The sequence below is a fragment of the Ammospiza caudacuta genome, chromosome 10, assembly GCF_027887145.1.
Source record: "Ammospiza caudacuta isolate bAmmCau1 chromosome 10, bAmmCau1.pri, whole genome shotgun sequence".
Lineage (NCBI taxonomy): Eukaryota > Metazoa > Chordata > Aves > Passeriformes > Passerellidae > Ammospiza > Ammospiza caudacuta.
In genome coordinates this window covers 10,029,070-10,053,331 of record NC_080602.1, presented here as the reverse complement: position 1 = coordinate 10,053,331, position 24,262 = coordinate 10,029,070, and the positions used below count along the sequence as shown (strand labels likewise).

The following is a 24,262-nucleotide window of genomic DNA, read 5'->3' as shown; positions in this document are numbered from 1 at the left end:
CAAGATGATTCGAGTAATGTTATCCACTCCATGCCACCCTGGATGATTTCAGTAATGTTATCTTGCTGCCATATCTTTTAGAGCATGACTAATGGCCACAAAACTCCTCAGACATCCAACATACTCCAAAAAACCTCACTGGTTCAGGCACACAGACATTCCAAAGCCATTTCCAGGCCTGGTTATGAAATGGTGATGGGCAGAGATGCCAATCTAAGGTTATGCCCGAGGGAATAATCAGAGTTTGCAGCACCAGTCCTGCATGGAGGGCACAGGAAGCAGAACCCACCTGCTCCAGAAGAGCCTGAGGCTCTGTGTGAGCATCAAACTTCATCAACAGCAAGTAAAATACACCCAAGGAGGAAGGAGGGAGCAAGTGCAGGAAGATGCACGTGGCATCTACATCGATGGAGGGACAAGTGCCACATCCCCATACAGGAAATCACCAGAAACATCCAGAGCTTGTGATCAATACCAGCAGTTTCTGAACCACTCATGGCTTTTGCTCCCGTGGGAGCAAAAAGGAGGAGGTGTAGCCAAAGAGAGAAGCTGATGTCTTCAATTTCAAGAATTTAAGAAGAATTCAGACCCTCTCCTCATGCAGGTTTTGACACTGAGCTTTGTTGCAAAGGGGAGACACTCCTGAAGAGCCCCAAATTCCACACCCAGAGTGGGGAGGAATCCAAGGCCAGCAAAAAGCTGATGCTTGATGCAAACCCACACTCTGTGTGGGCAGCAGGAACTCTTTCTCACTGAAAGAGATGCAGACACACACACACCAGAAGCATCAGTGCACAGAAAGTTCTGTGTGGTTTTAAAGAGGCTCTGATGAATGGGCCGTAGATTGTCACAAAATTCTCATTCAGAGCAGAAAGCTTATTTTTACAAATCACAGAACACAAAATTACACGATGAACACCATAAATAGCAACTGTGAGAGGGCTGAGTATCTATAGCTAAAATTAAACATGTTCCAAACAAATTAAACAAATTGCTTTAGAGTAGTCAACCCATTTAAGCTGATTACACTAATGAGGATCTACCCTTCTCTTAATTTTCAAATCGGAATAAAATCCTGGCTGAAAGAGAAGATTTGTGATCAGCATTGACTGGGCCAAGATCTCAGCTTTTAATGTCTTCAAACATGTCCCATGTAAATCTACCTGAGCACGTTAGTTAACAGGTTATTTCTGTGAGCTGCAAGTAAGAAGACTCATCCTGCCCTTCAGATTTTGGAATAGTCTGCTTCAAAAATAGAAAGATGGGACAAAAGTTGAGATTGGGCTTGTTACTGGGAATGACCTGGTCCTAAGGGTCTTTTACACATTTGATTGGATGCCTTTCAGAGAGATCTTCCTTCAAAGTACAGCTGCAAAAGCTTTATAATACAGTCCTTCACCTTAAATCTTCACTGGAGGAGCTCAGGGAAGGACAGAGATTTTGGGTGATTGAAAGTGTTTTCTCTTGTTTGAGAAACAGCAGTTGAGATGTGGAGGAAAACAAGCAGAAAATGCAATTTGTGACTCCAGCACCAGCTCACCTGCAGGTGGAAAAAGAGGTTGTGGAAAAGGTCTGGCACAATCTCACCAAACACTCCTAGGCTTCACCAACCTTGAACTGGCATAAGATTAGGGAAAGAACCTAAAAACAGGGATCTGATCCAACAGCCTCACACAGAAACATCCACATGGAGAAGAGGGGTTGGAGGAGCTGGAGGAAGGCAGCTCCAATGGTGACCCACAGAGAGCACCACCATGCTGAGAGTGCTTCCGGCCTGTAAAGCTCCTGAACAGTTTCCTTGCTCTCCTGAGCTCTGATACTGTGGTTTGAGAGCCCAAAATTCACCTTTAGTTCTTTCTCACTCAGCTGCACAAGGTGAGGAGCAGCCAGGCCCGTCCAGACCCCTCACACATCTCCTGCTGTGTGCTCCAGCTGCTGCCAAGCTCTGCTGGCTCTCTGCTGCCAGCTTCTCACAGCATCCTGTCCCTGCTTTGTCTGGGCAATCAATCACTTCTCCTAGCAATGCTGGATGCTCCTGTGTGACCGTGCTCACAGGGATTTTCAGGAGAGGGAAGAGATGAGAATGTTGACTCCATGTTCAGAAGGCTTGATTTATTATTTTATGATATACATTACATTAAAACTATACTAAAAAGAATAGAAGAAAATGTTTAATCTCAGAAGGCTGGCTAAGAATAGAAAGGAACGAATGATAACAAAGGCAGCTGCCTCAGACTCTCTGTCTGAGCCAGCTGTGATTGGCCATTAATTACAAACAACCACATGAGACCAATCACAGATGCACCTGTTGCATTCCACAGCAGCAGATAACCATTGTTTACATTTTGTTCCTGAGGCCCCTCAGCTTCTCAGGAAGAAAAATCTCAAGGAAAGATTTTTAATGAAAAGATATCTGCGACACTCCTGCACCACTGCCTAGCAGGAATTTCTGTAGCAGGACCTTCTTTAGCCCATTGGCAGGTGAGGAGGAGGAGGAGAGGCAGAGCAAGGCCCTGCTCCTGGCCTTGGATGTGGAAAAGGCACAGCTCAAACACTCTGAACTCGAGAGGAAATCACTCAAAGGCACAGCTCAAACACTCTGCGAGAGGAAATCACTCAAGGGAGAACCTCAGAAGCTGGAAGGAACCTCAAAGCTGCCATGGGCAGGGACACCTTCCAGTAGGGCCAGGTTGCTCCAAGACCCATCCAACCTGGCCTGGGACACTTCCAGGGATGGGAAAGGCACAGGAAGGTACTGGATCAACACCTTCTCCCTGATGATGGCAGAGAGAGCTGAGCCTTCCATGGGAAGAGATGACACTGAGCACAGTGTAAGGCAACAGCTGCGTATGAGCTGGGAGGAGACACAGCTACTGTCATCTCCTGGGAGTTCCATGTGCACTCCAAGACTCCAGCCTCACCCCAGTTTATCTCACATTATGCAGGATGTATTTTAACCCTGCTGTGTTTTGTTTCATTTTGGTAATATTTGAACCTACAAAAAGAAAAGGTAGGGGAAAAGGAACAGGAGAAAAACAGACTGGGGAAGGACAGAAGGAAGAACATATTTGTTCTTGATGCTGGTAAAAATCCAAACAATTTGATTTTTACTTCAACTGCAGAAAAACAAATCTCAGGATCGTTGTGTTATTAGAACAGGGTGGCATTTCATCTTTCTTGAGTGGTACAAGCTGGTTTCCTGACATCATGGCTTCTCTCAATTAAACAACTCTTCACATCCACAAACCACTTGAAGAGGGGGTACCAAGGAGACATTCATATTTGTATTCATAAAGATAAAAAAAGGTTGGGAGAAGAATCAACCCTATCTGGAAAGGTCAAATGCAGGAAAACTTTCAAAATCTGGGAAGTTTACCCAGAAACACCCATTCACAGGCAGTTTCTTAGCTCTAACAACTAAATTAGTCAAGTGAAATTGTTTCTGTTCTTGACAAACACAGAAGAATAAAGAACAGCACAATAAATTGATTTTTTTTCTCAAGTTTCAAAAGACTGAATTCACATTTCTAGGGTTTGGGGGAAATGACTGCATTCAAATCTCCACGTTACTGTTGGATTTTGTATCCAACTCAACGTCTTGCTCCAGTGATGATGGCAGCTGGCACATAGAACAACACCTTAAAAGAAGGATAAAACCAGTAAATAACTTTAGAAGAGTTATTTCAAACCATCCACAAAAGTTCTAGTTAATTACCTTTTCCCACACACCTGCAATACAGGGACAAGGATGAAAGAAAACCACTGGAACTGCCCAGGGCAGCGGTGGAGCCAGTCAATAACATTCCTGCAGGGATTTAAGAGCCACGTAGACGTGGCACTTGGGAACAGGGGGTCATGGTGGCCTTGTCAGTGCTGGGGGGTGGTTGAGATGGATTCTTTTCTTTGATGGTTTGAGAAGGATTCTTTTCCAACCTAAACAATTCTGTGACTCTGCTCCTCTGCAGGTCACATACCTGTGTGAGCACATCTGGGTGGCTAAGTGGGCTCTGCTTTTAAGAACACCCACAAGAACCCAACCAAAAAGAAAGAAAAAAACCAAGAAAGAAAGAAATTCCCTCCTTCCCCCCACAAAAAATAAAAATCCAAGGAGCAACTGGAAGTTGCTCCTGATCAGTTTTCCTTTGCTGGGCCCTACCTGATGAGAGGGAGTTGAGATGAAATCATGGGATTCTTAGGTAATTTCTTTTCTTTTGAGAATAAATTCATAGAATCATGGAATATCCTGCACTGGAAGGCACTTACAAGGACCAACAAGTCCAAGTCCTGTCCCTGCACAGACACCCCAACAATCCCACCCTGTGCCTGAGAGCATTTTCCAAACACTCCTGAGCTGTGGCAGCCCTGGGGCTGTGACCATTCCCTGGGAGCCCCTCTGGGGGAGGAACCTTTCCCCAAAATCCAACCTAAACCTCCCTAATACAGCTCCAACTCTTCCCTCAGGTGGTGTTCCTGGTGACAGGGAGCAGAGGTCAGAACTGTCCCTCAGCAACACGTTATGCACACGAAGTGATGTGTGCTAATGACATTACAGGTATGACCTCGAGAAAAATCAACAACAAGAGTTCTTGGTTGCTCAGCAGCACTCAAATTTAACTCCAGAAGCAGTGCCAGGGAAGAAGCTACTTCTGGGCAGATGAAAAATGCCACAAAAGCAGCAAAAACAAATTGCTTGTGCTGAATTGCCCCTCTGGTGCCCAGAGAACCATTTTGGTTTGATCTCAGCAAGTCCCAGGTGGCTCCTGCTGTTCCTCAGCTCATCTCCATTGGAGACTCTTGGCTGGGGGCAGAACTTTCCCTGCTCCCTCCCCAGCTGCACACAGGGTGACATTTCCACGATGACAATGCAGGAGGCTCTGCCAGCCTGAGCTGCAGCCACAGCCCTGAGCAGGGGCCACAGGCAGTGCCACCAGCACAGCACAGCCACCTAAGGCCAAACTGGCACATAACAGGCAGGATTTGTCCTGGATCCAGCAGCATTTTTACCTGAGATGGCAGATGAGGGGTCAGACCCAGCTGGATAAAGCAGATGTGGTATTGGATATGTACCTTTGGGTGCTCAGGAGGAAGAGGATGCTCGGCCTTGCTCAGGCAGCTGAAGGCCAGGTTCCCACCAGACTGTGCTGGGACAATCTGGGGCCATTTCTGGCAGCACAGCCCTATGTGTCACCCCAGAGCTGTGCTGGGATCTTCCTGCAACCCAGGCCCCCAGAACTCCCACTGTTCCCACTGGGAGGATGGATTTCTGCAGGTCTGCCCCTGCAGCAGCACCAAAAGTAAAAACTGATGGATAAGAATGAAATCATGTAAACTCTCCACAACAAAGCAAGAGATTGGCTCCCATCAGTCCCATCACTACTGTAGGATTGGAGGGAAAAAGGGATTTTTCACATGAGTAGGGAAGTGTTACCAACACAGTCCTTCCAGCCTGAGGGAAAACCTCCCACTCCCTCTAATGGCAGGAGAACCTGCTGCCAACATAAGTTCAGAGGCACCAAATCAGATCCTGCCTCCAGATCCCATCTCTGTTTCACCTTAAGAGAGTCAAGTGAGAGCGGGTAGGAACTTTCAGACAGAAAAATTTTTACAAAACTTCAGAACTCCAGCCTGACCCATCACACTCAGGCAGAGCCTGTGCCTTATCTTTCAGCAATGAGAGGAGGTTTTTCAATAGCAGGCAGGGCACAGCTCCAAAACACAAATTCCACACCCATTGGAGAGCCTGTCTGGGAGGTGGGCAGCCCTCCATAACAGGACTTTCCTGGCACAGCTCAGTGTTTTACCTTAGAAACCTCCAGTATGTGTAGCATGCCTCTGCTGCACTGGAAAGGATCCCACTAAATCCAAAGGGGAAAGAGCTTTGGGTCAAGGCAGTGCTCAACACCTGACACAGCAGCCCCTCTCAAAGCTAATTTTATCACTTTAAACCTCAATTAGTTCCTAAGTGCAGCATCCCCATGGCTTGAAGAATGTTCATAGAAGGGGAATGTTCATAGAAAGGGGAACAAGCAGAAAAGCAAACCAGCTCCTGATGCTTATTAATTATCCTGGCCCCCATTGCCAAACTGGGTTTTTGATTCAATGTAAATATAAATTCCAAAGTTTATCTTCAAACATCACGTGTCATGTGGACTCTCCATCCCTGGAAGTTCTCAAATCCAGGCTGGACAGGGCTTGGAGCAGCTGGGATAGTGGGAGGTGTCCCTGCCCATGGCAAGGATGTAGTGGGATGAGCATTAAGGTCCCTCCCAACCAAAGCAGTCTGTGGTTCTGTGGTCTCCACCTCCCCACTCTGATGGCTGAGGAACTCCAGTTCCCAAGCACAGCCAGCAAGGCTTATTTCAGCTCAGGGTCTGCTAGAAGGTACCAGAAGCAGCACAGATGATGAAATGTCTGTCCCTCTCCCCGAGTCCTGCTGGATCCTCAGGGCAGCAGCACATCCCACAACCCACAGCCTGCTCTCAGTGGGCATTGCTGACCACGAGGAGAACCCAGTGGGACATCTGGGATGACCTGGATGGGACCAGCTGCTCCAGGTTTATGGAAAAGTGTCTCCAGGAAAGGCATTTTCCAGCTTCCCAGCGTCCTGCTGCTCCCCTTCAGTGGCTGGTGTTTGATTTGGAGCTGCTGCCTGGAGCTGCTGGTGTTTGATTTGTGATCACTGCCACAAATACCGGAAGAGAGGAGATGCACGAGGACTTTTCGGAACATGAAAAGGAAACTGCCCTAATCTCATATTCAAATATTAATGGCCTTGCTCTAAAAGCATCTGATAACTTCCAATTGACAAAATCTAAATTTAGCCCAAGGAAGTCAAAACTTCTGATGCTGAGATGCTGAAATGTGCACATTCAGGAAGCCCTTCCTAACAAGGGAATGGCCACATGAAAGAAAAGCCATGTATTTTTAAATAGTGAAACATAATTCTCTGGAGATCAACAGCAAGCCAGCCCTGAAAGCAGCAGGGTCTAACTGAGCACTTTACAGTAATCCTCTACATTTCATTCTGCAATTCAAAAGCTTGGAAGTCCAGGATCCCTCAGGTTCAAGCTCCTTGGACTACTCTGACTTTGCAATGAAGCTGCTGATCACCATTCCTTAATATGCAGCTCAGCATTAGGGTCTCTAATTTTTGCCTGAAAACATCTTCAGCAGAATGAAATTGTATCTCCATTGCTGAATATGTCCCACCTCAGGTCAAGGGCTCACTTCTGGGCAGGATTTGAGAATGGAGACATTTTTCCTCACTGGTAGAAAATTAACCCAACATCTTAAAACCTTCAGGTCTACTGCAGGCATCTGAGGTAGGGAATGAGTGACATGAGATGTGTCCCAAAGCCGATTCCTTGTGAAGAGACGTCAGTTTTGTATCCCCTTGCACAGATGAGTCACTTATTGAATACTTACAGTCACTGAACACTGGCAATATAAAACATTTCCAGTATTTCAAAGGAGGAGGCTGCAGTGCTCATCCAGAGTGTTGCAGTGTGACAGGTAGGAACAAACCCATGCAACAAGTAGGACATAAAATACCTCAGGTGACAGCCATGTGTTGCCCCACACAAGTTCAAACTCACTTTGGGATGCAAAGGGGAACCCTTGGGAATGTTCAAGGCCAGGTTGGACAGAGTTCTGAGCAAGCTGGTCTAGTGGAAGCCATATGGTCTGGCTCCCATACGGCCACGAGATGAGCTGGAAGGTCCCTTCCAACCCAAACCACTCCCATGATTTTATGATCAGTCCCCCCAAACCAGCTCCTGCTGAGGGGTGACCTGGCTCAGCTCCTGCCCACAGCTATGTTTCCATCCAGGTGGCAAATACCAGTGGGAATTCTGAAGATTACAGTGACTGTAGCCACTGTTAATGGGCATGTTCACACTTCTTAATTAACCGAGGGTGGGGACCACTTGCACTAACCCTCCCTCCCATGGCCGGGAGTTACTTCTGCTCCCTTGGGGCAGAGAGTTGCGCTCAACGACCTCCCCATAAAATTGTGGTGTTGGCAGCTCCACCACGGAGACTTGTTTACATCCGTCCCATAACGAGCTTCACCAAAATGACCCCTAATTGCCACGTGAATGACAGCATTGTGCAACTGGCATGGAAAGAATTTCTTCATAAAGCACACCGATACATACAAAGTGTGTGTGGGTGTCACAGACATCTTTTATGAAAAATCCTCTCCTTGGGAGTTTTTCTCCTGAGAAGCTGTGAGGCCTCAGGAACTAAATGTAAACAATTATTATCTGCTGCTGTGGAATGCAACAGGGACATCTGTGATTGGTCTCGTGGGGTTGTTTCTAATTAATGGCCAATCACAGTCAGCTGGCTCAGACAGAGTCCGAGCCACAAACCTTTGTTATCATTCTTTCTTTTGCTATTCTTAGCCAGCCTTCTGAGGAAATCCTTTCTTCTATTCTTTTTAGTATAGTTTTAATGTAATATATATTATAAAATAATAAATCAAGCCTTCTGAAACATGGATTCAGATCCTTGTCTCTTCCCTCATCCTAAAACCCCCATGAACACCATCACATGTGGGTAAAGCGAGAGTAACACAGAAAAAGGTGCTCAACAGGAGCAATCCCAACAGGAGAGCTCCACAGGCAGCATGGATAGCAGACAGCTCAGCCACACTGAGGAATATATATGCAAATATTGACTAGACTATGCAAAGGACTGGTTATTTATAACACCTTCATTTCCCTCAGTCCTACCTCCTGACAAGTAAACAGACTGCTTTGCTCTGGCGAGTTGTGCAACACAGAGAGATCCCAAAGTAAACACACAGACTCCATACTTCATTAGAGGTGAACTTGTTTACAGAGCAGGAATTAAAACAAAACCACAGAATCCGTCAATAGTCTATATGCACTGACACAGCCCTCCTCCCTGACTCAGAACGTTCTGCTCCTACTCTGTGACTCATCCCCTGCGTGGGCCGGGCACTGCAGAGATCTCGGTTTCCTGGGATTCTCCAGCCTATCACACTCCTCTGCTGCTCCTCACCACGCCACTCTGGAGGCTCATGACGTCCCACGGCCACTTGCCAGTGTCACCTCCCCATGCTGGGAATGACCAGTGGCTCCAGAGCAGCGGCACAGTGCACGTGTGTGAATGAATCAATCACATGTGCCAAGGTGGGGCTGAGAGGGCTGGGAGAAGGTGTGACTCATCTGCCAGCTGATATAAAAATAAACTACTACTGAATCAAAAATGCATGACTTGTGCACACGACGTGCACAGGCAGAAGCTGTCACTATGTGGAAGCTTGAGCATCAGCTCCATGCAGCCAGAAGAAACCTGGAAGTTTTTACTGCCATTTTACCTTCCCAAGGTGATGCTTCAGGGAGAGATGCCAGAGGTGCTTTGAAACGTGGTAACAAAGCCCAGAATAGTTTGGGTTGGGAAGGACCTTAAAGTTCATCTAATTTTACCCCCTCATGGGCAGGGGCACCTTCCACTATCCCAGATTGCTCCAAGCCCCATCCAACCTGGCCTTGGACACTTCCAGGGATGGGGAACCTGTGCCAGGGCCTCACCACACTCACAGAAAAGAATTCCTTCCCCAATATCCCATCCATCCCTGCCCTCTGGCAGTGGGAGCCATTCCCTGTGTGCTGTCCCTCCATCCCTTGTCCCCAGTCCCTCTCCAGCTCTCCTGGAGCCCCTTCAGGCCCTGCCAGGGGCTCTGAGCTCTCCTGGAGCCTTCTCTGGTCCAGCTGAGCACCCCCAGCTCTGCCAGCCTGGCTCCAGCCCCTGAAACATTTCTGTGCTCTCCTCTGGGCTTGTTCCAGCAGCTCCTGAAAAGAAGATTAGATTCTTCTAATCTGGAATCAGCCTCAAAACAAAAAGACCATTTCTGTTATCCACAGGACACACTCACTGAGACCCTGGTGTGCCACCAGCAGGACCCCTTGCTGCGGGACTCCTGCAAGCCATGGGAAAAGCAGTGGCTTTTCCTCATCCCAAACCAAGCAGGAGGGTCCTGGGATGCTGCTGGGTGTGCAGGGTGCAGTTCAAGCAAAGCCAAAGCCTTGTCCTTTGCTAACTGCCCAAGAAGTTGAATTATTCCAGGAAGGACCTGGGTGTGTTAGACCATGGACAAATAACTCAGTTTATTTCCAAACTCCAAAGTACAGGGGACAAGTGACATGCTCAAATGATTTATCCAGTACCAGAAACATGTTGGAGACTTGGATGATCCTGACTCCAGTCAGGATGCTGGAGCAATGTGACTTTTAGGACAAAAAACAATCATTAAACAGTTCAGTACAACACTGGCACTAGAGGAATGATGAGAGCAATGCAACTAGTTAGCACAGAGCTGATTAAAACTATTTCAATTACCTTGGTGAGCAAATGGATCATATCCCAGACTACCCAAAACCTAAATGAATTACATTTCCTAAAGGAAAGATGTGCTTTCCTGAGACACCCTATGGACTGACCATCAGGTCTCTGACTCCATGCCCAAGTTTGCTGCTTTGTTTTGCTGCTCACATGAAAGCAAAGTGCTCAGACACTATTTTAGGTTGTTAGATATTTAATTCCACAGTGAGAAGGAAGAAGCTAGCAGATGGTCACTGTGCAGCAGGGCTTTGCTTGACTTCTGCAGGGAGAAATGTTCAAGGAAGAATCACAAAAATCCATTTCTATGTGCAAACATTCCTCCACTTAGAGGAAGGGAATTACAAGGCAGGAATTTTACTGCCTCCCTTAAAACAAGGAGGCACTAAAACATCAGAGACAGCATCAAATATCCAAAGCAGCACAGAGACATCTGTGAGTTGGTTACTCCTCACTCAGGACTTTCTCTGAACCCCCTGGATCCATCCACCAGTATTGAGCATTCTGAAAAGCACCAAGAGGAGCCACATTCCTGCAGTTTAGATCCCTTTGACAACCTTCTCCCTGCTCCATCACTTAATCTAGTGTGAAGCATCTTAAGATGTCTGAGACACATGAAATCCAGTCTGCTCCTTTGCTAATCCAAGCTGACTGGGAGGGAACAGATGCAACTTCAGTGCCCTGTCAGAAAGTCTTGGAACATGGAAGCTGATGGAGCACGTGGCACAGGGAGAGCCACTGCTAAGGAACAGGCAGTTATCACATCCTCTCTTTATCTGGAAACATCTCACATGGAAGCTCATCTCAGGATTTAGCTTCTGAATTACTGGGCTGTTTGCTACTCTGTCCAGCTGAACCAAGGGAAATGCAAAACTTGACTGAACAGCTTAGAAATAGGGAAAAAAAAAAAGGACTTTTCAGTAGTTTTTGATGATGTCAAGTGCAGCAGGTTATTGATACCACATACATCCTTCAGGCACTGGCCAAGTAGGTCGGTCCTTTCCAGCCCAAGTTTTCCTCTGACTACTACCCAAGAGTAACACATTTTAAAATGTTTATTCTGAGCATCCAAGAAGGAAATCACCATTAAAACTCTTCTTATTAGGAAAAAATCCCCCATTTTTCTCCCAAAGCTGCATGTGATGACAACTCTGACATCTCAGAGCTCAAGAGCTCACTGGGACCATCTGGCTGTGGAGCGAGGACGAGGGGACGAGGTGGCTCCCGTGGTGTCACAACCAGGCTCCCTCTGCTCTCCCTCCTCCAGCTAACAGTGGGAGCTGCAGCCAGACACGTCACTTGGCAGCATTAACTGGCTGATTTATTGAGCAGAATGTCACATGCAGTGCTACTGTTGCTGTCTCTGAGTCATGCACACCATGCGTTCGGACACTCCTAGTCTTGGCTTGGCTGCTGTAGGACAATTCCAAGGAACCAGACATCCCTACTGGAAGCTCAAGCTTGGCTGTTTGAGCGGCTCCAGAGCAAGGACCATTACCACAACATCACTGAGAACAAACTCCTCTATCACCCCAATGTTGGCATTTATTTATCTGTTTTTCCAGCCAGACACTCTTCCCAAGCCAAGCCTCCCTGCTCCTGGCAGCTTGACTCCACCAAAATTTGTTTTGCTGGGATTCCACGTTTCATGGTGAGACCAGAATTGAAGTTCATATCCTCCACTCAAGTCTTGGCCAATTTCCAATTGTTTTAGCAGAACTGCAGCACAAGAGCTTCTAAAGGCATCCAGAGCTGGGTGTGTGACACCCGTGGGACCACAGAGACAGAAACACAGTCAGGGTCTTCGGAGGCTTCTCAGCAGCCCCTGCACAAATGCTGCATGATTAGGAGGGAATTCCTCCCTGTGAGGGTGGGCAGGCCCTGGCACAGGGTGCCCAGAGCAGCTGTGGCTGCCCCTGGGTCCCTGGGAGGATCCAAGGCCATGTTGGACAGGGCTTGGAGCACCCTGGGATAGTGGGATTTGTCCCTGACCATGGCAGAGGTGAAATGAGATGGGCTTTAAGTCCTTTCCAACCCAAACCATTCCATGAATGTTCTGAGTGGGTAAATATTACAGGATGGAAAGCTTAAATTCTTTAGGAATAGAAGAAAACCTACAAATACTTAATCTGACCAAAATAAAGCCACTCCTTCAACTTTGATAATTTTATAATTCTGTAATAACATCTTTAAAGAGTGGAAGGAAGCCAAGTGGTGTAGAAGAAGCAGGCTGGGATTCACTCATGTGTCACAAGACATGTGGGCTGGGGTATCCCAGACATCACAAGCACCAACAGAACTCCAGCAGAATTTCAACTAAGTGTTTTGATCATATATTATCACCAAAGGATTTCTGGATGTCCATCAGACACCCTCTGCAAGTGGAAGCTGCGTCCATTCAAGGAAAACAGGGAAAATAAAATCAGAAGTATAAAAACACTACAGTAATGTAAGAAACTTGTCAAAACCCAAAGTCAATACAGGATCAGGGCAAGAAGGAGAAGAGAAGGTTGTTGCTTCACAGAGATTTCCTTGAACAGTGGAACACCCTGCATGAGGCTGTGGAAATCCTTGGCATGGGAAACAGCACATGCTAAAAGGCTCTGCAGGCTTAAAAAACAACCATAAATTCAGGGAAGAAAAATCCAAACACTGTTATACACAGCTCAAGCTCTGTATCAGGGAAATCAGAGACTGCCAGAAAAAAAGTACAAAAAATTCCACCTTTGGCTGATCCTGCTCTGTTTTTCTCCTGTTTGCTGTAGACCATGATTCCACACAGGAGCCATAGGGCTTGTGGACACTCTTATGATTTAACAAGTAAAAATGAAAACAGTTTCCTAGGTTTAGACTTTAGATCACCTACTTAAGGGGCGTTGTTCTATACACAAATAACTTTCCATCCATTGACAATTCCTATGTTTTACAAACACACTTGCAGGAGTATTTCCATATCAGCAAATCCTCACAAACTCAAGGTTTTAGGCCCACACAATTACCCAACATCATCATTATGATCCCATTCTCACCAAATTGCTTCCAAAACCTGTGTGAGGCTAAAAGGAATTGGCCCAGATCCCTAAGTTCAAGTCAGAGTTACACAACAAATACTATGGTGGTGTTTGATTTAATAAAGAAATCCCTTTATTAAAGAAATTTTATAAAACTTTTGATAAGCTTAAGGTAGGTTTACTCACCTGCACTTCCAAGTTGTTTATAAAATCTGTACTCTAAATGAAGCTGTGGTGCCCGGGATTTAATTGGTTCCTAGGACAAAAATAAATAAACTGGTTAAAATGAGTTTGACTAAAAGAAGTTCTGTCCTATACTTGAAGATTTGTGCAGTATTAATACACCTCAAATTGAAATTCTAGCAACTGACTTCACCATTAAATGCCATTTAAATAAGAAAGGAACAAAAAGCAGTAAGATTTGCTCTCTGGAGGAGAAATAACATCCTCATTTAAATACAAAGCTCATTCATTGCAGTGATGAAATTCAAGGATCATTCCATAGAGCTGCTGGTCCTTGAAGAACAACCCTGGACATTGGCAGAGGGAAGTCAAGGGTGCAGAAGCTCAAGCCCCAGTTCACTCTGTGGGCTCTGTGACTGCCCACAGTGCTTTTGCTGGTCTGCAGCCTTTATTTCTGAAAAATGTTGAGTCATACAAGTGTTTTAGATCAGACCACAGTCACTCACAGCAAGCACCACAGTGCAGCCAGTTGGGAAAAAGGAAGAAGTCTCCCCCTCCTTGTGGCAGCTGTCAGTCAAACATCTTGAAACACTCAAAAATATTCTATTTTTATCCACAAAATACAAAAAAATTACGAGGGTAAGTCTGCAATGCACCCAAACCATCCCATTCATTAACTGTTACTCATCTGTGTTTTACATACAAGACTTAATGCCTACAATCCATCAAGGCATTAACGTGCAAGATTACAGAGGTTCTAAAAATATAAAGTTAATATGGAGAGGATTAAGAGACTGGAGTAATTACATTTGCAATAAAACTGTGCACTTGGGATGGGCATGGATGGGGTTTACCAACAGCCCTGGAGATAGGAGTTCATACTGCCTCAATTTTTGCTGACCTCTAGTCTGCACTGACAGACTGATGTCCACACTGGCTGTGAACTCCACAGCCAAGCCTTCTTTCTAAGTGTGGAGAAGGAATTCTGTGCAGGAATTCAGGCAGTTTGACTTGCAGCCAAGCTGTTCCCCATCAGCTCAAGTCATCCCATCCATTTCCCAGCAAGGGGAATGAATGCTCCTGGTTACATCTCAGCTTAATCATAGAATCATTGAGGTAGGAAAAGGCCTCTAAAGTCATCAAATTCCTGATGTTTTATAGCTCCAGAAGACAAATATGACCAAATACTCAGCAAACAATGTGAAAAAATATTCTGGAGGAAAAACTGAACCTGCACCAAAGGCAAACACAAACAAATTTGTTATATAAAAATAAAGATAACTGTTGGTGGCTTGAGGGAGGGTCTACAGACACCTGCAGAGCACAGGGATTCAGGGCAACAGGAGCTCAGCATGGTCAGGGAGTAGTTTATTTATCCAAACATGCAAAGGGGAAGGATTGATGCAGCAGGACGTGATGCTGCTCATGACAAAATCAGGAGCTGCTGCAGCCAGAGCTCTGGACACTTGCCAGAGTCATGGCAGCTTCTGAGAAGATCATACCAGCACAGATGGTTGTCCTGTAGGCCAAGGGCTTAGGGATGATGGCAGATTTTGTGTTTGTAGCAAAAATAAGCAAATTGCTGCTGCCTAACAGAGAAAATCCACAGCTGGAACCAGGGGTGCCATCATTGCTGCGAGGGGATGGGCTGGTGCTTGTGCTCTGACTGCAGCTGGGGGGCACCAGGCTGGCTGCTGCCAGGGAAGAAATTCCTCACGTGGGCACAGCAGAGCAGCTTGGAAAACCCTCAGAAGAATAAACCAGATGGCCCTGACCAAGTAAGGCAGCTGAAGAGCAGAACCAGAAGCTACATGGTGACGCCACACCCATCAACACAAGGACCAACCTCCACTGCCAGCAGTTTTCCAAAGCGGAGCCTCAGTCCCAAAAAGAAACCATGAGGCATTAGCATGGAATTTCACAGCACTTTCTGATGGGCTCTTGGTGTCTATCACACAATTCCCTCATTTCCCAGCTCTAATAGGAGGCAGGAATAGCTGAGACAGCAGGGCTGCATTGCTGGGAGAGGATCTCACAGCTTGAAGGACTTGGAGCAGAGCTTTGACTCAGTCCAACAATGGAAATAAAAGAAAATGCTGCCTATAAGTACATCTTACAGCTACTCCACCACTAATCCCCAAATTATTTGAAGGATAAAGAAAATAGCAGTTAAGTCCACATGTAAGAAAAGTGTATTTGCTGCTGAGGAGGCTGAGTCATTCTTATTCCTGTGGAATTTTGTCTAAGATTAGGAGATCAAGAAACCCCCATCTCTCCTACTGCTCCCTCCTTAAACTTCTCCAAAACAGAGCATGGATTTGGACACCTGGATGGCCATCAGATGGCAATTCCAGCCCCTCACACAAGAAGAACCTGAGATCTTTAAGCCTGGATCACAACAGGGCAAATGAAACTGGAGAGTGGTGCAGAGGAACTGCTTTAACACTCAGTTATTTGGGGGGAAAAATAGTAGGAAAAATGAAGAATGTGACCAGAAAACAGGCTGAGGCAGCCATGAGGCAATGCCATTGAGTCCTGCCATATGGAAAAGCTTCAGGTTACTGAGAGGTGTCACTGCAGCCACTTTTCTGAGAGAAAAAAGCACCCTTTGGACTGGTACAGCTGTGTTTTAACTTACGGTTTCCAATGCAACAGCTTTGTGGGATTATCTGTGGAACAAACTAGAAGCATTATTGCCTCAATAAAACACCTTGTCTGTGTACACAGCACATTTTCTAAGGCCTAAAAGCAACAATTCTCCTTTCTGATGTGCATCCACATCAAGGGCATCTCCTCTGGAGCCAGGCTGGGAGAGCTGGGGGTGCTCACCTGGACCAGAGAAGGCTCCAGGGAAACCTCAGAGCCCCTGGCAGGGCCTGAAGGGGCTCCAGGAGAGCTGGAGAGGGACTGGGGACAAGGGATGGAGGGACAGCACACAGGGAATGGCTCCCACTGCCAGAGGGCAGGGATGGATGGGATATTGGGAAGGAATTCCTGGCTGTGAGGGTGGGCAGGCCCTGGCACAGGGTGCCCAGAGCAGCTGTGGCGGCCCCTGCATCCCTGGAAGTGTCCAAAGCCAGGTTGGATGGGCTTGGAGCAGCCTGGGACAGTGGGAGGTATCCTTGGTGTTCCACCATGGCAGGGGGTGGGATGAGAAGAACTTTAAGGTCCCTTCCAGGATACCAAACCTGTGTGGGATACTCTGTTCCTGAACTCCTCTGCAGACATTTATTTATTTATTTTGGGCAACATCTTCTGGCATTTGCCAACAGGTGTGAAAACAAGTCTCTCCTGCAAAGCTGTAATTATTTTTCATCTACTACACATCATAAGAGGAATGCCAGAGGTATGGAATCTGAGGCACTCAAATGTGATCACAATTAATACACCAAATCCATCCTGATTTTCTGTCACCAGAGTGGTTCCTTTTATTTTGCCAGATCCCATCAACTGGGCAAACTGGGGGGTTTGCTGCAGTGTCAATACAGCACCACAACTTTAACTTCAGATTTTAGGGCTTGGGTTATGTTTACAGAGTGTTCACATGAGAACTCAGCCCATCAGGAATCTGAAACCCCAAGGGACTAATGAAAGCCTGAGCTTACAGATAGGAAAAGTTAATGCCTAAACACAAACTACTGGGCTGTGAGTTCATAAATGCTGAAGAGCTACAAGTTAGGGAGTTCCTCATCCCCCAGATTCCACAGATGATGAAACTGTATCTCTGCAATCCAAGGAAGACCGATCTTCACCAAACTGGATCTTGTTTTGCCTGTTGCATCTGCAGGCTCTCAGTACCACACCAGACCAAATTGTACTCTGTTCTCCCAGGGAATTTTAACCAAAGGAACACCCTCTTTCCTGCCTCTGGACTCCAAAAACATGGACCACCAGGCTGCACAGTGCCATGCTCCTAAACAAACATTCTGGAGTCCTGAATGGAAAGGTCTGAGCCACAGCAAACCCCACCACCAGTGCCCTTCACTGGGATCCAGGCAGAGGAACAAGGCTCTCACTGCTCTAACACAGCTACAGATCCTTTAGGTACCAAAAAACTTCCAAAAGTAGAAGGATGAGGTTTTTTCCTGCTTTTAAGAACTTATTTTAGTTTTGACAAATCATTCCCAGCTGAGGGTGGGAGCAGCACTGAACCCAAACTGAAAAACTTGCTTTTGGTCTGAATTTTTCAGATGAAGTCATTGAAAGACACCTAAAGCTACTACTTACCAGTTTGATAGCTACATATTCATTGGTGTAGAGATTTTTACCTGCAAAGGAAGAAGAAAAAAAAAATCTTTTAGTTCCACATTCAACACTTGCAGCTCGAGGCACAATGAGAAATAATGACACTGATGCCAAAGGGCTGGTTTCCCAATTCCCCATGAAGTTCCTGCCTTTAACAAAGCATTTGCCTGAAAATAATCAAAATAATGAACAGTTTGCAGCAGTTTAGCAGGGCAGGTGAATAACACCTTCCCCTCAGCACAAGATAATTGTATTTTATGGCAGCACTTTTGCTCCATGAGGTATCCCAGACACACTAGGCTTCTTTATCCATGACACCAAAAAAGTCTGGGAACAAAAACTGAAGAGTCAGAGCGTCATTGCTTTTGGAAATGCCTTGGATCTGCTGGACACTGAACAATTCCATCCTGGGATGTGCAGGGAGTTGCACTGGGAAGCAGGAAGGGCAGGAGTGTGAGATGAGCACAACAAGCTGAGCTCAACCCAGGTGCACTGAAGCAGAGCTGGCACCCATGCGTGCTACAGCTGGAGGGGAATTGTCCTCCAGGAGCCTGTCTGGTGTCTGCAGGCAGCCCTGGGCCTCCTCAGTGATGTGAGGCAGTGATGCACAGCTCTGTGTCACAGAGCATCTCTCCTGTGCTCTGACACTGCCACTTATCCTATCCCTCAATGTCCTCTGCTTCCCCTGGCAGGGAATTGCAGCAGTCACTCCCCTGCACCTGGATCATGCCTCACAGCAAACTCTCCTGGAAGAGATACCACAGGGAAAATGCTTGGGCAGTCCCTGGAGCCCCTCTGCCCCAGTCCCACTGTCCCCCTGGAGGGAGGGAGCCCCACCACAGAAGCTCCCTGTGGATTTATTTAGGGAAGTGTTGATCTCTGTCATCCGTGTCACAGCACAAGTCATGCTTTTACTGAGCAACTCCAAATTCAGGAGTTATCAGTTACCAGGGCTTATTTGTAGCATCAGCTTTGCTCAGCTCTCTTACTCATTTATTTTCTAATTCCTGTAATGGATATTGATGCTGGGAGAGCCCAGCTCTTGAGATAGCCCAGGACATGGAGTGACATCATTCAGAGCAGGCAGGAGCTGCAGCAGCTCTTCCATATCCACATGGCAGCATTAAAAAACCTTCCATGTCCTCCTCAGCACAGGACACAACAGCACAGGGAGACTCAATGAAATTAAACACATTATGAACATGGGAAAAGACACACAGTCATCTTTAAATCCTGAAATATCCGAGGAAATTCAGTTTACTTTATAACAGCTTCATGTTTTCTGCATTTAACTTCTTTTGGTGCATTCCCTGCTGTATCACTCAGGGTATTTCTGGGCTCTAAATCTGTGACTGGGTGTTCCCAGGCCCAGTCTGCACCAAGCAGATTTTTCTGACATCCCTCAGTAATAGAAGACATCATAGCTCCAACCTGGTGATGCACAGGAGAGGGATTTAAATGTGAGCTTAGATACCTTCAGAGGGTGTTTTCTGCCAGCAGAGCTGAAAGCTGAGCTCCAGCACTAACCCCTGACACACAAGGAGGGGGTTTCCATGTATTTCTTTCCATGTTTTAGAAAAAGACATAATATTATGCCCAGACTGGAACTAAGGGTAGAAAGGAGATTTTGCAGTTTCATCAGGAACCCACTGACAGCAGGAAGCACTGAAGGAGCTCACAGGCCAAATCCATGGAAAAGCAGGTGGCAGATAAACCCCTCCAGCCCCTGAGACAGACCAGGGCTGCAGCCAGCAGCTGGGGGCAGAAGATGTGAGGACATTAAGGGAAGGAAATCTAAATACACTTGGATTATCTGCTCTGCTCTGCATTAGCTACCAGCAAATAAACCCCACTGGCAGCTCCAGCTTCATTTTGCTGGATTGATCTTTTTGCTCTGATTGAAACATTATCTGGCATTTTCAAAACAGTGTATAATTTAAAAATTATTTCAGGTACCATTTAAAAATGGCAGTTCACACAGTTTTTCACCCTGCTTGAAACTGGAAAAATTGTTAGAAGAGCAGCAGGCCCCAAACCAGCAGAAAAGCTGCTTCTTTGTAGGTTGCCAGGTCAGAGCAGTTCTACTGGAACTGGGAAGGAGCTCCCAAAAGTGAGAATCACTCAGCTGCCTCCCAGGTTGCAGTTTGAAGCCAGGAACTCTGCTTCAAAACAAGCCAACCAGTAAAATAAATACTTAAACATGGTAATAGCATCTGATACTGGGGCTATAATTCCAAAATAACCAAATTTGGGAAATAACCAGTATTTCATGATTTGACTGGAATAATGTTAGATGTGGAGGGCAGGGCAGGAGCAGGTCCTGGGAAGCTCCTACACCAGGAGCTGTAGAAGGGACAGCAAATCAGGCATGTCCCAAGTGCCCAATGGTCTGTCCCTGTGCAGATGCATCATTTTGGAGATGGATCTTCTTGGGCTTCTCTGCTCTCTCCAATCCATCCATACATTCACATCTCACTGCCAAGGCCTGGAGAAATCCTCCTGGGGAAGTTTCCCACGTGAATGCTGGTGACATAATGCATCCCTTCTCCTTTGGAATATGACAGAATTGTCAGTGGGACGACCAGAACTGAGCCATGGACTTGCTGCTCCATCAAAAGCATTGCCTCAGCTTGAAAGGCTTTAGGAGCACAGTGACATCCCCTGACTGTGCTGCAGATCTGTGCTGAGTGAAGGTGCAGCCCCTGTTTCAGATCACACAACTAATTTTGTAAAAGACGTCCAAGATCATCAAGGCCAGTATTCGAACAAGTCCCACCATTCCCACTAAACCACATCTCCTCCTTTTCTGGACACTTCCAGGGCTGGTGACTTCAGCTCTTCCCTGAGGAGCTTGCTCCAATGCTCATCCACCCTTTCAGGGAGGAATTTTTTCCTAATATCCAGCCTTACCCTCCCCTGGTACAACTTGTGGCCGTTTCCCCTGTCCTATCAAATGCTAAGTTTTGTGTTCAGCTCCCCATCTCAGCCCTTTGAGGGCTGGAATCCAACTGTGCTGCTCCCACATGCTCCAAAAAAGTCATGTCCTTGGGTGATCTGTATTTTCAGGAAGAAAGATCAGCCCTGAGTAGTGAGCTGGGTACATACAGCAAACAGCTTCATTAGGTAAGTGCCATGTCCTCCCTGAAGAATCAAACAAGAGCAGCCTCAGCTGAAACACAACACCTCAAAAAAGAGAAATTCTTCAGGGAATTGGAAAAGCCTATTTTCCCTTTGCTTCTCAGTGCATGACTTTGTTCTGCCTGTGATATTGGTGCTCTGAAACCATGTAAAAAATAGGCAAAAAAACATCATTCATCTTCACAGGACAAAACTGTTACCAGAGACTTGTGTGTGCTCGGATTTCAGCTGCTGCTTCTCCTTCCCCCCAGTGATAATTACCGTGGGCTGTGCTAGAGAAATAGCTGCTATTTGAGCAAACAGGAACTCTTAAAGTGATAGTGACTGGCAAAAAGCAAGAGAAATTAAAAAAAAGAGTAATACAGCTTCTGTAAGAACCTTGCAACAAATTGCTGTTATCAGTGTGTGTGGCTCATTGCCTAAATTTTAGTAAACTAGAATTGACAATACATGTATCATTAAAAAAAAAGAAACACTCAATTAACAGGTGTTGCAATTTAAAATTGAATTTCTCTGTAGACTCACTTTTTCAGAAGTGAAATCTCTTCTGTAAAGCCCATGCCATGAAACTTTACATGAGTCACAAAATCAGTATCACTAAAATTTTAAGAAATGTGAAAAAGAATCCTGGAAACAGGAGCTGCCTCCCTGCAGTGTGGGCAGCAGGGCAGGGGGGGATTCTGTCCCTTTGCCCCCCTCAGGTGAGACCCCCACCTGCAGAGCTGCCCCAGCCCAGGGTCCAACAGCAGCAGGACCTGGAGCTGCTGGAGAGCCCAGAGGAGGCCGTGGAGATGCTCTGAGGGTGCAGCCCCTCTGCTCTGGAGCCAGGCTCGAGAGCTGGGGGTGCTCACCTGGACCAGAGAAGGCTCCAGGGAGATTATGGGGTCCCCTCCAGTGTCTAAAGGGGTTCCAGAAGAGCTGGAGAGGGACCGGGGACAAGGGATGGAAGGACAAGACAGGCAGGGGCAATGTCTTCCCACTGCCAGAGGGCAGGGATGGATGGGATATTGGGAAGGAATTCCTGGCTGTGAGGGTGGGCAGGCCCTGGCACAGGGTGCCCAGAGCAGCTGTGGCTGCCCCTGCATCCCTGGAAGTGTTCCAGGCCAGGCTGGACAGGGCTGGGAGCAAGCTGGGCTAGTGGGAGATGTCCCTGCCCATGGCAGAGGTGGAATGGGATGGGCTTTAGGTGCCTCTCAACCCAAACCAGGCTGTGATTCTGTGATTTAGCCACCAGCTGAATAAACTCAAGAGCCATATAACCAGAGGGATCCACTACAGGTGCTAAACCTCAGAGCAGAGCTTGGATTACAAAGCAGTTCAACATCTCCCTGGGGATCCTGAGTTTGTGACGTTTGCTAGGGGAGGCTTTGAGAATCCAACAGAGCAATTCATGTTATGTCACTGTAAGGATCCAAATTTATCTGAGCTGCCAGTTATACTCATGTGCAGGAAGGTGGGAGTTTCTACCCTTGCCCTTGGTTTCTCTCCACCTTAGGAGTGTTATCTCTGCTTGGATGAATCAATAAAACTTCTCTGATGCAATGCTGAAACCAAAATACGCATTTACTGAGACACACCAGAGGTGAGCTGATTGATCTTCAAACCATGTGTTTGTGCAATAACCCAACCTCAGAGAGGGAAATCACACAGATTCATTTAGGATGATAGATTTTGAGCAGGAATCTACAAAGACACTATCAGTAGTGTTACGACCCATGAGTTATGTGAAGCAACACCAGCTGCTTCCCCCATCTCATTTAAAACACAACCATTGTTTTTTTAGGAGGACTTAAGGGCCCAGTGCCCTGCTCTGCATTGGTCTCTTAAGTAGCCCTAAACAAACAATGCAGCAGTGGGACCATCTGCTTTGGGCAACCAGCTGCAAGACATGGTCAGGAAACCAACAGACCATGAACAAATGTGGGGCTGGCTGAGGGAGCCAGATGGCCACTCTGCACATCCTGCTCCTCTCCAGCAAGCCCAACACACAGACAGAGCAGGCACAGAGTGATGGGGCTGGAATTAGGGCAGTGAGGCTACAGGAGGACATGGAATTGAGTCTGAGTGCTGGGAAAGAGTCTTACCCATCCCTTTAAATGGGTGTTCTAGCTTACAAACAAAAAATTGAGAGCAAGAATCAGCAATTCACAGCTGAGATTTTTTTTCACCTTAGGGAAGACATTCAGCGCTGTGAACAGTCGTCATTTGTTGGGATTGTTCAAAATTTGCATCTTTGGCCTCTCCAGTGTATTCCCTTTGACTTTATGCAAATCAAAATCATTCTAAGAGTTACATCTTCTGAGTCAGAAGCTTCGGATAAGACAGCTCAACACTTGGGAAACAAGACAGCGCATGCATTTCTCGAGCCAGGGTAGGTTTCTATGTATTCATATTCCAGTGGTGAAATGCTAATTTGCACAATGCAGGCCACTGAAACGCTTGCTTCTTACCTAGTCTGAGTTCTCCAAAGTTCCCACAGCCAATCTTCTTGCCCACTCTGAAGTTGGGTCCCACCATGAGCACGCCGGAGGACGCCGATGAGCTCGGCCGCGATCCGTGCCCGCTCCTGCCCGGCATTCCCTTCGTCGTCCGCTGCCTTTCATCCTTATCCCTACTGGGATGGTCCATGATCTTAGTGAAATACCTCTGCCAGCAAGCTGGCAGAAAGGAGTTGGAGTACACACTCTCCTCCTTAGAACAGAAATTTATATCCAAAAGTATCCGCGCTGGAGTTCAAGAGAGTCATGGAAACTCATGGAGTTCTTTTGGCACCAGATCCAGTTTCCTAATGCATCTTGATAATGTACCAAAGGGTCGGCTGTGTTCTTGAGAATTCAATAAAGGCAGGTTGCTTTTGGTTTCTTACCTGGGGAAAAGAAGAAATGCATGAAATAAAAATCATTATTTTAAAATACCAGGTGAGAAAGGAACAATGTCCAGAGCTTTCCTGGCCTCGAGGAATTTAACAGCTATATGGAAACTTTATAATTTTCTTAAAAAGCCCTGATGCCGTGAAGAAATATAAGTGCTGTCCATCCACTGCTGCTATTTGTCCCATTCTTGGAAGTGTCTCAGGCCAGGCTGGATGGGGTTTGGAGCAGTGGAAAGTGTCCCTGCCCGTGGCTGTGGGTGGATCCAGCTGAGCAAACCAGTCTGTAATTCCATGATTCCACTGGAGTTATCAGGACAGACACCACATGCAGTAACCAGAGCCATTCCAACCACACCAGCACGTCAGGTGGACACTGTGACGAAAACACATCCCACCTTTAAAGCCCCTGTGAAGAGTAAGTTTGGTTTTTCCTCACTTCATACGT

At 46.6% G+C, this 24,262-nt stretch overlaps 1 protein-coding gene across 2 annotated transcripts in view; it reads right to left on the bottom strand.

The window, feature by feature from the left end:
* CSNK1G1 (casein kinase 1 gamma 1) overlaps window positions 1–24,262 on the bottom strand; it is a 99,453-nt gene that overhangs the window by 33,240 nt on the left and 41,951 nt on the right. For both annotated transcript variants that reach the window (XM_058811026.1, XM_058811027.1), the window contains 3 exons: window positions 23,396–23,811; window positions 17,790–17,830; window positions 13,566–13,635 (listed from right to left, as the gene is read on the bottom strand). In XM_058811026.1, the coding sequence (XP_058667009.1) occupies window positions 13,566–13,635; window positions 17,790–17,830; window positions 23,396–23,573 (289 nt within the window). In that variant the 5' untranslated portion in view covers window positions 23,574–23,811. The remainder of the gene's footprint in view (window positions 1–13,565; window positions 13,636–17,789; window positions 17,831–23,395; window positions 23,812–24,262) is intronic.